We start from the raw sequence: 17,785 nt of genomic DNA, 5'->3' as shown, positions 1-17,785 counted from the left end.
ACTGTGAAGGGGATGAAAGCCAAATTACGCGATCAACATGCATAGCTCCAGACAACTTGCTGAGCACCTCACCGCTCCCATCATCTTTGCTACAGGCTACTATAGAGCAGCATTAAAGCATTTACCACCCATCTCAGTAGTGCTCTTCTTATTCAGAATTTTGAGGATGTCTTTGGTAATCTTCTTCAGCTGATGTCTTGCTTCATCACGCTCCTTACCAACGCCGTAAAGGAGAATCATGCGCTGGTTACACTCATGACTCGAAGATTCATCCTGAAAAGACCAGATACAAGTGAAGCCTCTTTTCTGTCATTACCTGCAGAAATCTGACCCAAATAGACCAAACTGCAATAAACAATAACTAACTCTTTGACACAAAAACCATCTCCTGTGGTTATCAGTGTGGAGGAAACAGGGCCAAATGAAATCACTAAAGAGACAGGGTAAAAACACAGAGGAAAGAAATGTAATCTGATATTACAAATTCTGTGTGTATCTCTAAGGACGGAGGCAGAAGACGCATAGGAACAGCCCTCCTAACTGTCCCCTGGATTGATATTCAGTAGCAGATTAGTAAATAGAAGACAAGATGTCTAAAAACCATGTCTCTTATTATGTACAAGTCCATCGAAAAGAAGATGCAGTCCAATTCCTATAATTCTATTACGCACATCCAAAAGAAACTAAAAGATATTATCATTTACTTCAATTGTAACTGGTTATATTTAGTCTTCTAATAAAATGTATCATATAATGTTGATGCACTGTATGTAACCTAAAAACTTGGAAAACTGCTTTGCCAGTCATGTAAGGTATAAATATTTTGTTCAGTAACATACTTACCTTCCGCAAACTAACCAATCACTTCTTCTTTCAACATAGAACTACTCTAAAAGTTTTAAAAAAATAAGTCTGGTACAAAAATAGTACTAAAGAATCCCAAGGCAAAAAGGTAGTAGATGGGAGTGCAACTCTGTGCTCAGAGAAGTTGCACAGTATTACAAAATGCATGCTCTCTTTTAAAAATAGTCGCTCTGTTTGTAGGTCAAAAGCAGGAAGTAAATCTCTAATTATTTTTAAAAATTCTATTTCTCTCTCTCTTCTAGAGGAAACAAAAGCGGAAGCACTGAGAGTGTCACCTGGAATTTGCAGCTGTCTCTGGCTAAGAAACCAGTTCAAAGCCAGAGGAAGGTCCAAGTCTCAGAACTGGGATGTGCAGCTGCTCCTCCAGCCTCTCCTCACTCGTGAGATTTACAGACGAACACTCCTGCCTGCTCATACGGTGAAGAGCTAGAGAAACCGCGACCGACCCTCCGTCAGCAGCACCAGCTTCTCCTCACAGGAAATACCCACACGTTTCATTGCCTCTCAGCAGCGCGCACAGTAAGCTTCTCTTTGATTTTGGGGTGGGGGGAGTGGCGTCTGATTTTGCATGTTGAGAAAATACTTATTTCATTAGGATTAGACTTGGCAGATAAATCTTGTTACTTGCTTCAAAGCATAAGCCAACTTATTTCTATCTTACTGATAGAAATAAAACTCTGCAGCTCTGTAAGGAAGGTGTCAGGGATGCTTGGGCACTGGCTGACAAAGTGGCAAATCCACTGAGTGCCTTATTTTAGAGAGGCAAGGATTACACAGAAATACAGCAGTTTTTACAATTGCATCACTACGCTCCTGAAAGTTACTCCTTTTAGAAATGCACCACTGACTGATTCAACATCTCTGCCTGGCTTGCCCAGGCAACCAGTTTGGGTCAGACCTGATCTGATCAAGGTTTTTGGACTAAGAGCAAAAGTTTTCAGCCCAGCCCCTGTTACCAGTTAGGCAGATGCCGGCTGCTCAGTGTTCGTGGCCAGTTGTGGCCACCAGGAGCTCCTGGTTGCGTGGCGCAGCACTAGGCAGGGGTCTCAGCAGCCGCAGAGCACGGGAGGCGGCAACTCCTGCGCGTGGGCTTGAGTCAGTGAAGTTTTACGTTGATTTGCAACACAGCACCGGTAAAGGAAGTGATTTAGGAAAAATGACAGGATAAACTGTCAAACTAGAAAGAAAGGTACACATAAATAAAGCTACGAATAACTTCAGACTTCGCTGGCAAACATGTAACCACTGAAGCAACGCACACCGTTAGCCACCCAAGTGCTAATATACAGGGCTGGAGAGCAGGTTCTCCTCTCTCACTCTCTTCGCCTCGGAAGCAATAAACAGTGACTTTGTGGGGTGCCACCTCCACCCTTTGAGCATCCGGGCGACGTGGCGGTGGCCTGCGAGCAGCCATGCCCAGCGGCTCAGCAGGGGCAGGGATGGGGAGATGGACATCAGTTTCAAGGACAATCAAAAAATGCCTCAGGAAGAGACAGACGTCCAGCCAAGCAGAAATACTACAAAAAGGGGCATTCGGTTCCTTTTACTTCAGCCTGGCACTGTTAAATCTGCAGTGAAAACGAGTTTAAATGCCATCCCTTTCCACGCTGAGGACGCTGAGGAAAGGGACGTTTCTCCCTCCTCCCCGGGAGGAGAAGCGCAGTTTGGGCAGACGTGTGTCAGAGCGAAATGGCCACACAGCCTGGCCGCCGGCAGTGCACCACTCCAGCCTGCCCGCCCCACGCACCACAGCCCTCGCCAGCTCCTCTCTGCCACCAAGCCATGGCCCAGGCAGCGCAGCCCCATTGATGCCAGCCAGGCCAGGGCCCGCAGCCCAGCTCGGGCCTCACCGGCTGTAATACTGGTGGCAGGACCACCGGGGCCAGGAGATCCACGGCAGGGACGCCAGCCCCATGCTGCCACCTACATGCTCTCGCCAGGGAACAGGAGGCATGATGCCGGCCATGCCACCCCCGCAACCCACCGCCATGCCGGCCCCTCACCCAGCCCTACAGCACGGGTCTCGGGGAAGCTGTGTGGGAAGCCCAGGGGAGGTGAAGATGGAAGCCCAGGGGAAGTGTGGAGGGAAGGTAACCTCAGCATTTCAGTCACAGAAGATCAAACCAGGCCACCTTACCAACATGGCTGCACCCAGTGCTCTTCTGCAGAAACCTCAGTAAAACAAAACACAACTTACAGCAGTCAAAATCCCCAAACTCAGAAATTAAAAGTAGACTAAAAAGGTTGAAGTCTTATGACAGTTTTAACTCACAATTTAATTTTTTTTTCTTTTTTGTTTTTACAGGGAGCGGGGGGAAAGGCGAAGTGCAAATGAAAGCCACAACCAACTTCAGCTATTCCAGAAACAACAGCAACTGCACCAGCGATAACAAAATCAGTCAAGTAATTTTTCCTTTGCTTTATACAATTCTGTTCCTGGTCGGTCTCACCATGAATGGCCTGGCAATGTGGGTCTTCTTTAAAATATCCAGTAAATCTAATTTCATCATCTTCCTCAAGAACACTGTCATTTCTGACTTACTCATGATCTTGACTTTTCCATTTAAAATCCTTAGCGATGCAAAGTTGGTATCATGGGTACTGAGAGGATTTGTGTGCCAGGTCACCCAGGTTGTATTTTACTTCACCATGTACATTAGCATTTTGTTTCTTGGTCTAATTACTGTTGACCGCTATCAGAAAGCCTCTTCGCCGTTCAGAACATCAACTCCAAGGAGCCTTTTAGGTGCCAAGATCCTGTCCACAGCAATTTGGATATCAATGTTTGCTCTTTCATTACCCAACATGATTCTATCAAACAAGGAGAAAACGCTTGAGAATGTAAAAAAGTGTGCTCGCTTGAAATCCGACTTTGGCTTAGTCTGGCACGAAATTGTAAACTATATTTGTCAACTTATCTTCTGGGTTAATTTAGCAGTCATAGTTGTATGCTACATACTCATAAGTAAAGAACTGTACAAATCCTATAAAAGGACAAGATGCACAGGAAAAGCATCCAAAAAGACTGTAAATCTGAAGGTTTTCATCATTATCGCAGTGTTCTTTATTTGTTTTGTGCCATTCCACTTCACTAGAATCCCCTACACGTTGAGCCAAACAAGAGACGTTTTTGAATGCTCTGCTCAGAACACCTTGTTTTATTTAAAAGAGAGCACGCTGTGGCTGACATCGCTAAATGCTTGCCTAGATCCATTCATATACTTTTTCCTTTGCAAATCATTTAGAAAGTCCTTGCTAGACATGCTGTGCAAGCACACAGCATTGTCAAAAGTCAGAACACATATGAAGGAGCAGAACGAAGGAGATGACACAGACGAGACGCCGCTCTAGAGCTAAGAACTACCCATATCCCTTCTTAGCCACGTACGTTTATTGGTGGGAGGAAGCAACAAAAATCCTGCAAAGAACATCTAGAATTTCTCCGACTTCTTTAGAAATTGTCCTACAGATGAAGCACACGCACCCTGGAACTAATATCGCTGGCTGCAAAAACGGTGAAACTAGAGAGCATGAAAAAAAACAAGAGCATCAACTGATCACAACCTCCATGCCTGTCAGAATTGCTAGGAAGAAGTTTGAATTTATAGCTGGTGCTGTAAGGAAAAAATTAAAACAGAGTCATGAAATGCTACGGATGAGATTATGAACTGCAAAGATTTTGCAGAAATAACTTAACTCGGGCCAGAATAAAGTTCATGATAACACAAGATCTGAGAGATGCAATTAAAATCCACAGTAAGCATCATTTTTTAAATACAGGGAGTTGTCACCTTGTACGCAACTGGCAGACAACACAAATACAGGACATATGTAGATAAGCTATTTATCTGTGCAGATTTTTGGTAACAGAATAACATTTTGCTTATCTCATTATATGCTTGCAATTCTTAATCTGTTGACCAGTAATTAATAGTTGTATGTCAGAGGAAATTATTTCATAACCAGGCTTATCTTGATGTGAATTAATCTTCAAATACTTCACCTTACTATATGAAAAATAAACAAAAATGTACACTTTTATAGACAACATTATATTATATTAGAAAATATACACAGACTCAATTTACAGAGTACTTAGATCTTGGGGAAAGACTCATGGTAAAATCTTTAGTGATTAAGGGCAGCTTTTTTGCATTGTATAAAAAATTTAACCATTTCCCTTTTTTCATTTGGAAAAGGTGAAAAAACCGAGGAAAGTATTTTCAGGTACATAACATTTTCAGGTATTGTAACAACCACACATGAAAAAAATCCTAGGCTACTGTAATAAATTATGGTTAATTTATCATCACTGGGAAACAGCTCCAATTCAGAAATATGTTTCACCGTTATGCAAGAGCTCAGTCCTGACAAAAGCCACTACCTGTCTACCCTTCTCAGGCATTTCACCACTGATATGCAATTTCCTAAAAAGTTCAAAGACGGTTCACTTTAGCACTCAGCTGTAGAGTTCATGCATCTCTTATAACCTGCCTAGATGAATTAAATATTTTACAAAACATTTCGTGCACTGCTCATGCTGGTATATGCACCAACACCGATTACAATCAGTGGCTGGGTTGTTACACCACAGAAAACAGGTCACCATTATTTCCCTGGAACAAGCGCTGCCAGTCACCCCAGAGCGCAGTCTCCACAACCAGCTGGGGCCTAGGACTCATCAGCTCCAGCTGATGCCCAGAAGGAAGCGCAAGATGCCCCACTTCCACCCAACACCCATTTCCCACATTTTTTTGCACCCACTCATGGAGAGAGAGAGTGGCAATTATCTGGCAGCTGCTTTTCCTGATCAGATGAGCCGTTCAGACAACAGACCTTACAGCTATCACTGCTGTACTGTACTGCTACCACGCAGCAGTCACTGAGAGGATACATGGAGACACTTCGTACCTGCTTCTTACAGTTGGGAACAGTGTCAAGAGGTCAGTATGTAAGAGAATGTGGAAGACACTGCCTTGGACATCAGTCCTGGGGTATTGCAACAGAGTGTCTCAGCTTTGTATAGTTCTTGATGAATGAAGAGAAGTTGGGTTAGGCAGCTAGGGACATGTCACGCTGATGACAATGGCGAGAGTGACCTTCATCCTTAAGGACCTTTGCCCTCTGCCAGCCATTTAACACCAACATCATGCACACCTATATTAACCAAAGTAGATAACTCATGCCCGAACTTCTTGTAATACAGCTGCAGCCTGAGAAACTCAAAAAGCGATCCATGTCTGCCCACAAAGGGATGGCTTGAACGTGAGCCATTTCCCACATGGCAGCAAGCAAGGAGCCAGAACCCAAAGTAATATCAGTGGACAGGAAAATACAAGACAAATCACATGACTCAGCTAAACTTATACAAAAAGTTCTGTTTACAGAGAAATGCACTAGATTCCAAAATTATACATAATAAACACATAATAAATACAAGGCATACCATGCAAGGGCAGCAGCTTCTGCCAGAACCAGAAAGTGACTGTAACCAGCATGCTGTATCACCTGGCTACAGTGATGCCAAAATAAAGCAGAAATCCCATTCTAGAAATCACAAGTCAAGCTCAGGTTCATGGATCAATATTAACAGGCTATAGAGGGAGGGTACAGTTTCTGAATAAGTCAGTGCACGTGATTTTGTAGCCGAGTAACCCATTGTAAGGGTGGCTCTGAGCAGACTTTCTGGTCACTCATTTGACGATGACTAGTGCTGTCCAGAACAGGGGAATTCACACACAAACAAGAACTCAGAGCTACGTTTGAGGATTATCCTGGAAAACTGTCAGGAAATAGTCTGTGTTTGTTCATCCTATGTCTCTAAAGGAGCCTAATCATAACGGCACAGTGTAGGTGCCATCAGGCCTGCCTCACACAAACAGAAAGCCAGAAAACGTGCCTGTTTTGATGGATATGGTCATTTTTTTCTTTACTAGTGTAGCAGAAGGTGGTGTACTTTCTGACAGAGAGCAAAAGGAAGAGAGAAAAGCAACAGCAAACGTGATTAACTAACTCGGGCGACACATGAAAACGAGGAAGGAAACAACACACCACACCAACAGAAAAAGTCTCGCCTTTCTACACATTTCCCCATTCTTAATACTTTGCTCAAGGCTTCTGCCAGCAGAGGAACAGCGGATGAAGCGGAGATAGCCAAAGACCCCTCTCTGAAACAGCTGCTGCCAGGTTTGCTCAGGTACTTGCATGATCGGAGCGTTCACGTGGTGTGATGGGGCGCTCGGGCATCTGGCTGTGAGATGTAAGAGGCTGATAACCAGCCACGTGCATCTCATTTTGGAAATGTTATTTCAATTTGTGCTGAGAAAGGAAAAATGGCGTGTAAGATTTCTGGTAAGAAATACCAGAAGTCACTTCCCCAGAAGCACCTTGCTTTTGGGCCACAACTGTAAAATTTCTATTCCGTGTTAAAGTACATTTCCATTTAAAGATAAATGGTGCTCTCGGCAATCTGCTGTTATAAACTTGCTATTATCTTAGGCCTCCATAATGAATATGTACTATTTTAACTTTTAATTAGACATTTCTTTGTAAACAACTCAAAGTTAGATTTAGATTTTCTATGAACTAGAAGAGAAATCGGTCGGTCTATTTAATGCACATTCAGGTTTTGTGTTTGCATAAACTTGCCAGCCACTACAAGGAACGTGTAATTTCTAATACAGAATGTTATGCTTTGTGTTTTCTCTCTCCTTTTCACCCAAGTCTATTCCAAACAATGGGAGACCTTGCAAACAAGAGCATAGTCAGTAACTCCAGTGGAGCACCCTCCTCCGCACCATGCCATCGGGACACCACAGTCACCCACCTGGTCTTCCCAGTACTGTATACACTCGTCTTCCTTCTGGGACTCGTACTGAACAGCCTGGCTTTCTGGGCTTTCTTCCATATACCAAGCACATCAACTTTCATTGTCTACCTGAAAAATATCTTAGTTTCTGACTTTATAATGACCCTGATGCTTCCTCTGAAAATCCTGACGGACTCTGGCCTGGGACCATGGCAGCTCAAAGCCTTCGTCTGTCGCTTCTCAGCCGTAGTATTTTATGACACAATGTATATTAGCATAGTGCTACTTGGCCTCATTGCTTTTGACAGATTTCTCAAGATTGTGAGACCTTTTGGGAAGTTCTGGGTACAAAACCTGACCTCAGCAAAAATCCTTGCGGGTCTGGTCTGGCTCTTCTTCTTTGTTCTCTCTCTGCCTAACATGATCTTATCGAACAAGAAAGCAACACCCCAATCCGTGAAGAAGTGTGCCTCGTTGAAGAATTACTTTGGACTTAAATGGCACGAAGCCGTCAATTATATCTGTCAGTTCATTTTCTGGACTGTTCTCATCCTCATGTTCCTATTTTATACAATTATCGCCAAAAAGGTATATGAGTCTTATCTAAAAACACAGAAGAAAGACAACAAAAGTGAAAAAAGGGTCAAGGGGAAAGTATTCATCATTTTTACTGTGTTTTTCTTATGCTTTGCCCCCTTTCATTTTAGCAGGGTTCCCTATACTCTGAGTCAAACAACCAGCCGAATGGACTGCCATCTGCAGAACCAGCTCTTTGTCGCGAAAGAAAGCACTCTGTGGCTGGCTAGCACAAACATCTGCATGGACCCCCTGATATACATGTTCTTGTGCAAACCATTTGTAGAAAAGGTGTTATGCAGGAGAGTAAAGACATTTCGGAAAACAGTTCATACAAACCCAAAAACCGAACTGGACACACGAACGTCAGCTACTCAGTCTTGACTCTGCAGCTTCACACTCTACAGTACCTGCATATTCACAGAGAACTTTAATTTGTTTTTATTACTGCTGTAGAAAATGAAAGGATGGTTGCACTGTAATACTAATACTTAATAAAAACGGCACAACGGATTTCCTTATTTATGCTTGCTGCTTAGCCTTAATAGGCAAAAAGCTGTCAGTCAAACCGCCGGTCCTGACCTAACACCGATCTTCCCCCTGAGCTGTGCCCTCTCACTGATACTGCCATCACTAATCAAAGCTGGAGGAGCCCAGCCGTGCCTTGGCAGGGCCTGCCCAGCCACAGTGCTGCCGCGCTCGCACCGCAGAGATCCCTGTTACCTCAGAGTCACTCATGCGACTTCACAGCCATAACCACATCGGTCTGAATAGAAAAATAGCATCAGTGATGCATAAAACTAACAGCGATCAGTCTGTAGTCTTGCACTGCTGTGCTGGCTCTGCAAAGCAAATGAGAACTGCAGTTTTTCTGATTTGGTGACTAAATCACGTCCACCTCACAGAAGACAGAAAACCATAGCCTATGAATTAAAAGACCTTGATATAACTTAAAACAATCTACAGAATAATTGTATCCACTTTAAACAAAAAAACCTTACTTGTTAACACTTAAGCAGCTTATTGAGTATGGCTGCTTCTAAGGACAATTTATCTTTATTTGGGATTAAAACCCAGAGCTGTTGACTTTGTATGTCAGTAATTCTTACACTAGGTGTCAGCTTGGCTGGCATGTGTCAGGGCAGGGAAGAGGAGGAACCGTACCTCACAGAGGGAAGAAGGACCTGTTCCCTCCCTACCCATCTCTCTCACACATGTAATTACTTTCCTACCGCCTACACTGTTTCACCATCCTTCCTCTCCACTCCCAGCAGGGACTTCAGTGGAGGACGCAGTCAGCAACACCCCAGTGCCCTCAGAGCACGCTCCTCGCCCAGGCCAGCAGAAGACCCAGGACTGCTTCACCTGCAAAGGGCAGCCCAGAGCCACGCACCAGTCACCCCTACCCTACCATTTGCCAGAGGGGAACACCCAGAAGTGTCCCCCTTGGTGGCACATTCACCTTCCCCATTCCCAACAACAGGCAAAGAAAAGGCAGCCAGCACCGCTGCCTCATCCTCCCCATCCAGAAGATCCCTCTCCACCCATCTCACCACACCAGTCAGAGCTCTCCTTTAGCTATCCCACAGGGGAAGTCCAAATGCACTGTGCCTAGAGAGAAACCGCTTTTTAATCCAAAAGCCTGGAATTTATTTCACTATTTTAAGATGTGAAAGAAGTACCAAATCTACAAAATATGCTAAAAAAACCCTGTTGAGCTTGCCGTAGCCCTCAGCAATGCTTTCTCACTTCTCAAACCACCCGTTCCTACTGCTACTCATCCCCTGACATACCCGCCACCCTGGAGGACCACCTCTGCATCACACGCTGCTCAGGTGATGTGGCACTGCAGAAGGGGCTTCAGGGAAAGCACTGCAACTTGCTCTCTTCCATCACCCCTCCTGGCCTCTGCCCAGACACTCATCTCCGTGACGCTGGAGTCTGCAGCACCTCGCTGAGAAAACAGTAACGTCCCTTATTAACAAACTTCACTTCTCAAGCTCTCCTGCTAACTTTATGCCTTCTTACACATGCCAGGTGCTTTGATCACCACTCGATTGCTATTTTTAGAAATTAAATACTTACAGCAGCCTAAAACAATCACGCAGGTCGCTCCATACGGCCTGATTTTTTCAAAGCTGTTTTTAGATTACTGTGCATTAATTACATCTGCCTTTGGGATTCCCCAGCCTCTGCCACACAGGTAGATGTATACGTCTTATTTAGCAACTTCCACTCGCTGTATCTTCTCCAATAAGCATGTTACATACTTTCCATAACTGTAACACCCTTTTACAACTGGAAACTGAACTAATCCCCAGGCAGCTTCCAGCTGGTTCTGAACTTCCCTGTAAATCAACGTTTTTTCAAACAGCATCTTCCTCTCAGGATTAAATGCTGTTCAAGAATTAATTCCTCTCTCTCTCTGCCCCCCTCCTCCCCCCAGTGTTTAACAGGATTAACTTAGCTACTTTAGTAAAAGTAAATATATTAAAATCTTAGCTGCTAAAATAGTCACTGCTTTAGCAACTGCTTAAAGAAATGCATGAGGAGCCTGAAAAAGTTTCTCTAAGCCGGTTGACATCGCACAGCAGTTAACACACTGACCAGAGCTAAACATCAGAAGATGGTTTCGTAAATCAGCCGTGATCTTCCACCAGGCAGGTGCCCACGGAAACCAGTGTTCCTGAGCTTTGGGTGTATTAGGGAAGAATTCAGCACGGAACTGTGCAGCTCAGTCCTCCCTCTTCCGAATGACTCACACCAGCACAGCTAATACGGGGGTCCCCAGGACTCTCACCACAGACTTACATCCAGCTCTGGATTTAAACGTGGAACTCTGGCCCATTTTTGTGGTTATTACAGAGAAAGACAGTAACATAAAATAAGCAATACAGCAGTGATAAACTTCGAAAACACTGACGAGCAGAAAACTTATTCCACTGTGGAAGTCAGTTCTGGTTTGTTTTTTTTTTTTAATTTTCTCATTTCTACTGCCTGTAATACAACGCTTAACGCTGTGCACAAACACATACTGGCAGTACATGCAGTTAAGAACTAAGAGCCTGCATGTAAGGGTGGGTGTAACCACAAAATGGGCTGAGTTGCTCCTTAAATAAGGGGTGTGCCAAAGGTTTCAGAGGAGTCTTAATCATCTGTTTTTCAGCTGCTGCTTCTTAGGTAGGTAAAAGGGAGCCAGAGTTACCAAACTCTGTGGCAGAGAAATGCAAGGTGACTGCAAGGATAGGACATCTGGTCGGTCCACTTACAGAAAAAAAGTCCCCAAAATACTAACATTCGGGATTTTGCTCTTTTTTTCTGCAAGTTTTTAGATCCCTGCCTCCAGATGGAAGTAAGAATCGTTAACAGTTAAACTGCCTCAAAGTTTAGGTCTCTGCTTTTTAAGGCTGAAAAAAATGACCAAAGCAATATTTTGACCAAAATGGAGACATGTTTTGAGAACAGACTTCCCTCAGAGACAATCCCATAAGACTAGGTGCCATAGGAAGCTGCTCTTTCTGGGCTCTCCAGATTTCTTTACTGCAGTCAAGGAATTTACGTAATTCAGTAAAGTTTACCAGTGTATTCAATACAACAGTCAGCATTTTTCCAGACCTGATTTTTCTCCCAACTTAACTTGAAAAGTTGAAGGTAAAACTAACACTCATGTCTTAGAAGCTGCTGAGAGAAACCTTTGCTTTTCCTAGATTCAGAAGTTGAACAAGACAGAGCAAACACGCATAAGGTTTCCACCTTATGCGTACTTACTCCAGCCCATCACCACCATGAGGCAGCAGCAGAGCTTTTCCTTTCTGCATCCAAATGTTCATTTGCTCAGCTTGTCTACGCTCCAGACTAGAAGCAACAGACAACCTAGAAACTGGAAAACTGGCACCAGGCCTTAAACTTGTTCAGACAAATAAACTTTATTCCAGGCTCCTGTGGTCCAGGATTCACACGAAAACTACTGACACTTATTCTAAACACTTTTAGAGGTTGTTTGGGTCCCAAAAGGGGAGCTATAGGGCACTAGGCAGTTGAGGTTTATAGAAATCAATCTTATTTGGGTACACAAAGGCTTACATTTATTTCTTTGTATACTTGGTTTTACTCGCGTTTCCAAAAAAGTAAATATATTATACCTTTGCCTAATACACACATCATCTAGCCTTCCAGTGGCAGACTGCCTCTCCTCCGAGGGACAGCAGGTTAATTCCTGAATACCTAAAGACAAATTTTACACTTCATACATGTCCCAACTCTCCGTCACAGCCATACACATCCCTCCATCAAGGTTCCTACAACTCCGAGTACTGAGAAAACTTTCATAACATACAGCAGTACTTTAATTAATTAGAAATGCAAAGCAACAATTTGCATAATGAGTAAGAGTTGGGAAGCCAAGTCGAGCAACCAAGATATTACCCATGCAACAACACACAAACAGCCAGAGCCAGCAGCATGTGAAAACCAAAGGCACTAGAATAACCCAAGTCTATGGGCAGGATCAGCCAGGTGTGCAACTTCAGGTTACCTATCAACACAATGTGAACAACTTGAGGATAGAAAAAAAAAAAATAAAAAAATAAGTGAGCCATTTAAAAGTCAGTTCTCGATTGGCTCCTTTCCTCCCTCTTTCTCTTTTAGTGACAGCCATCAAAGCAGTGGTCAAAGTAAACCACCTAAGGAAAGGGGAAGCGTCAGACTCTTCCAAGACACTTCCACTGACAACAGCAGCACCTCCATCTTGCACAGATGAAGGTATAACGCTGGGCGAATCATCCCAGCATTGCAAGCTCTGATCATCCTACCACTTTTCTATGTTTAAAACAAAGAAAAAGCCAGTCTCATATATTATCCAGGTGGCTAATCTGCTTTAAAAATAACCCTGTAGTTCGTATTGCTAAATACGACAGCAAAGGAGTTTTAGAATGAAGCAACACAGTAATTGTTGTAATAACGTTGTTCAGGCTCTTATGAAGTCTGAGAATTGCTCTCTAATCACCAGAATACAAAAAGGGACATCCAACCTTTAAATTTACAAACAATAGTAAAGTTACAGGTTAGCTCTCAGCTTTTCTTTACATCAGAGCTTCACACTTCTTTCGCGCTGTTTTTACGACAAGCTCCATAGCATTTCCTTGTCATGTGGCAGCTAGTCCCGACTTGCTCCAGCCTGAGAACAGCCAAACAACATGTCTGAATTAAAAGCCTACTAGGGGATGCTATGACAGTGGTTTCTAATCCATTGAGTTTTACCGATATACCAAAATACAGAGATTTTAAAGAGAAGTTAATGTGCCATTGCACCACATGCAACAAACAAACAAACCAACCCCATTCACATGTAGATTTTATGAATCTATTTATTATTTCACCACTGTTAACACACAAATTCCATTCACAGAGTACCAATTACTAAAGGCTTGGGTCTCTATAAGAAATTAAATTATATTTTTTAAACATTTCCGTTTCACTTCTAATTTTTTCCATTCTTCCCCACAACATGTCCTGCAGCACTGTTTCTTAGACCCCAGCATTGGAAATGCCTGAAGAAACAGCAGCACAAATGAGAACATAACGCACTACCGTGCCGTGTCTCCACTGAAGCCCGCGGGACTGAGACCGGAGGAGCAGACACATCTGCCAGCAGCACCCCAGGGTCAGAACTGTGCCCAGCACCAAGGGAAGCAGTACAGGACCCGGCTTGGGAGCGCATGGTCTCATGCAAAACACAAGGCAAGCGTGCAGCTTTCAAAATTAGGGTTAAAACTGCTGTTTATGATTTATCTGCAAATCTGCTTCCAGCCCTCAGCTGCAGCACTCAGACTTCCAGGTTCCCAAGTCGCTGGTCCCAGGGGTCTGCTGTTCCTCAGAACAGAGATGGGAGGTTATCGCCCCCCCGGCTGACGGACAGCTGCCAGGCAGCCTGTGCACTGCAACACTAGAAACAAGACCAACACAGCGTGAATGCTTTGTTCAGTGCCCAAGCTGTGGCACCGCTCCTCTCAGGACCTGTGACACTGGTTGTCCAAACATCCCAGAGAAGGACCATCTATTATGAGATACCTTGAAGGTGTGGAGAGGCTGATTTCTCCTGCAACTTTTGCAATGTTCCCCAGAAACACAAAACGGAGGGCTTCTCTTAAGGAAACCTAAAGGACTACCTATGTGGCCTGCAACAAGCAGGTGTCCCTGTGGCATCTGGATGAGCATTCAGAAAAAGCTCGAGAGCCAGGTTTCTGAGAGAGAGGAATTTTGAAGAGTCTAATCCCAGTCAATTTTCAAGAAGCCAGCATGATAACCCACCTTCACACAACTCTCCCTCGTGAAGGGAGATCCAGAGACAGTACACAGCTTGACAGCACAAGGACTGTGAGCCCTGTTCTGTCACTCATCTCCAGGGCCCATGTGCCTGCCAGCAGCAAGTCACTTACAAGCTGGCCTGATCTCCAGGTGGCTCCCTGAGAGGATGCAGTATCAGGAGGGGAAACCCAATGACATCAAATGGGAAATTGGTCTGAGACATGTGGTGAAGATAATCCATGTGCAGAAGAGCAGCGACAGACCATGACAGCACTCAGCTACACCTAGTACAGAGTCCTTCGCACAATCAGGCCCCACAAGATACAGACAGAAAAATTACCACTGGTAACGCCCACGGCAAAAGACCAAGCAGTTGTCACCTAGTCAGAGCTTAAATTCACACAGCTCTGACACAAGTACTGACAGGTCTATGTTGCAACAAAGCCAAAGAATAGACCCTTTGGACAATGGTTGTTTTACCAGTGATAACTGGAGAGGATACCACAGTGGTGAAAAAGTGGTGCTAAGTTAAGATGCAAAGCTGAGTATAAAGAGGTCTGAGTCCAGCAGCAAACATCTGGTATTGGGGAAGAGGTCTGAGAAATCCCCAAAAGGGCAAAGAAACAAAGAAAGAGATTTAAATGAAATCCCTCAAATTCTCAAAAGGAAGGAGATGAGGCCAACCCCAAAATCAGCACAGAATTTGCACAGCACCTTGTCCTCAGGTAAACCAGACCGTGCTGAAAGTCAGCCAAGGAGCTTAAAGTAGGAGGCCCACCCAGATATTCTCATAGCTCCAGAGCCTCCCAGCTACCACACAGGCACAGGACAGAGGGCAAGACAAACAGCCTTGTATGCTCCCCAGAGGAAGAACGAGGTCTCCACTTAACAGAGAGCAATGACATTTACAGAGACAGAAGAAAAACACTTTAAAAGAGATTTAATGCTGAGAAATCAAGCTATTTGCGTGGCTGCACAGTGAGCTGTACCATACCTGAGCTGCGCTAACTGATGATAGCACTTACCACTGTATCCCAGGGTGGCTCTCGCTGCCCTCTGCACCCGATAGCTTCTCAGCTCAAAGGAGCAGCCTACAAGACCATCAGTCAGGCACATACTCCTGTCTTACACAGGCTCCACTAAGAACTGGATCACCACAAGTACTGTTACGGTGCAAAATGACTGAAAGCCACAGAGGACGTGAACCAAAGACTGGAAGGAAAACCAGAAGGCACCATTAGTCTAGAAACAGGACAAGCAGTTGGGAGAGAAAAAAAACACAAGCAGCTGCTAAGCACTGGAGCACAAGAGACAGCTGAAAGAAGGTGAAACGTTGTCTGGCACACACTGTCCTACATAACCATGTGCAAGGTCTAAAAAAGGCAGGCACTTCATCAAGTCTCCTCTCCCTAACTGTAGAAAAGTCTTCTCCATCCTCAGGCAATGATGCGATGTGTTCAACTCCACCCCATGCTTGCAACGGGGACCATCACTTAATGTCAGAATATCCAGCTCCTGGGATCAGTCTGGCAGCTTGTAGTAATAAAGCTGAAAACATATGACAGAATTATAACATGTGTTCCTGCTGGCTTCATTTGCATTATCTGTTTTGCCTTGCAAAAGCTGGTCTTCAAAGATGAACTGTGGCAGAAGTCCCCTATGATCAGGGACCGTACCTGATTCAAGGGAGAGGTCCTGCGGCAAATGGGAATTTTACAATCTGCCCAATAGCAGAAATGGGGAAATTTGCACAGGCCTCCCTGGACTCACGGCCAGGGGAAGCTGTTCCCCACTGCAGGGAGGGAGGTGGTAGGACCTGCTCCTGCTCTGGTTCCTCACAGGGCTCCACGCAGCTGCCAAGGGCACCTATGCAGAAGGCTATCCAGCCTCAGAAGAGGGGGGCTGGGGATCCAGTCCCTCAGATCCTTGAGGAAAAAAAGAAAAAGGCAGAACAGACAGAGCAGTCTGAGGAAAGTGACTTGGCAGCCACTGTCCTCGTAGCATTAAGATTATTTTTTCTTTTTTCCTGAAGATTCAACCAAGGTGATAATATTTACTTTCTTTTTAAGGCCGCAGAAATGGGAAATTAACCACCTCATCCTCCGCTGACATGAAGCAAAATTTTGTCCTAATATAACTACTGCCACCATTAATTCAATGCTTTAAAGCACTGAATTATCTCACTCTAAAAGTGTGTACACCCAGGACCACTGAAAACAGGACCGCAAGACTCAGCGGGCTCACAGTCAGACACCATGACAGTAAAAAGTATGCAATAAACAAACAGTCGAGTCTATTTAGCTGAAATATTTAGTTACAGACTTAACGTTTTGCTTTCATCCTACACACTATTTAGAAGAGAGGATCTGTTAAAAGCACATTAAAGATGTCTAAGTATAGTCAAATTGATAACTGACATGATAATGTCGATTAGCAGATATTTGCATCTATCCAGCACAGGATTTTTCAGTATCACATTAAATTCGCATTCGCCCTGCAGACAAAACCATATTAACCGAAAGGCACAGGCACGGTTGCGCAGGTTGCTGTACAGCACGACTTCAGCCTGTTTGCAACGTCTCCCTGCAGGAAGGCTGCTGCCTTTAACAGGCACTAACCCACCTCTCAGGTGAATCACCGTCTGCGTCCTGGGCGCCCGAGCTGCTCCGGAGCCAGGAAGTGAGCGGGAGCGCGCCGCTCACCTACCCTGGCATGTGAGTCATTCCCAGGAATGAGAAAGCCAGTTGCTCCAGTTGCTCCTGGCCAGGGGAATTTTGACTCTCTGATCAGGTATCGCAAAATAAGCCATCGGAAGCAAAAAAGCTTACTTCCAGATATGGTTTGTTTAACTACCTTGTCGCAAGAAATACCCTCATGCCTACTGTAGTTTCAAGATGCACTTTGGAGGAGTCTAAGGCACTTTCGAGATGCAGCTCAGAGACAAGCGGAAGGCAACAATGGTGACAGGTAAGTGATCTTTGAGCACCTGAAAAGCGTTTGATAAGTTGTTCTGTGAATCCTCTTGTTCTTAATCACCCTCGAGTGAAAACAGGAATTAAGATACAGCTGCTGAAAATCAGACTTGGAACCATAAACTGAATACCAGATCAATTAAAAGCGTGAAAAGTTCTCAAAATAGTACAGCTATACTAACCTTTTATTCATTCATTAAACGTTACTCGCTATTTTTTTCCCAATGGCAAAAAAATGGTTTTCTACTAATCCTTCCTT

General features: G+C 44.3%; 3 protein-coding genes across 7 annotated transcripts in view; 2 read left to right on the top strand and 1 right to left on the bottom strand.

Moving 5' to 3' along the window:
• MED12L (mediator complex subunit 12L) overlaps positions 1 to 17,785 on the bottom strand; it is a 153,606-nt gene that overhangs the window by 48,420 nt on the left and 87,401 nt on the right. For all 5 annotated transcript variants that reach the window (XM_074593305.1, XM_074593308.1, XM_074593306.1 and 2 more), the window contains one exon: positions 126 to 273. In XM_074593305.1, the coding sequence (XP_074449406.1) occupies positions 126 to 273 (148 nt within the window). The remainder of the gene's footprint in view (positions 1 to 125; positions 274 to 17,785) is intronic.
• P2RY12 (purinergic receptor P2Y12) lies at positions 3,196 to 4,215 on the top strand. Its single transcript, XM_074593312.1, has one exon. The coding sequence runs from the start codon at positions 3,196 to 3,198 to the stop codon at positions 4,213 to 4,215; it is 1,020 nt and encodes a 339-aa protein (XP_074449413.1).
• On the top strand, positions 6,932 to 8,768 carry P2RY13 (purinergic receptor P2Y13). The gene is made up of 2 exons (XM_074593311.1): positions 6,932 to 7,060; positions 7,588 to 8,768. The coding sequence occupies exon 2, from the start codon at positions 7,601 to 7,603 to the stop codon at positions 8,630 to 8,632; it is 1,032 nt and encodes a 343-aa protein (XP_074449412.1). The 5' UTR covers positions 6,932 to 7,060; positions 7,588 to 7,600; the 3' UTR covers positions 8,633 to 8,768.

This window comes from Larus michahellis, chromosome 6, assembly GCF_964199755.1.
Source record: "Larus michahellis chromosome 6, bLarMic1.1, whole genome shotgun sequence".
Classification (NCBI taxonomy): domain Eukaryota; kingdom Metazoa; phylum Chordata; class Aves; order Charadriiformes; family Laridae; genus Larus; species Larus michahellis.
The sequence above is the reverse complement of the archived record's forward strand: the minus strand, read 5'-3'. Positions and strand labels throughout refer to the sequence as shown.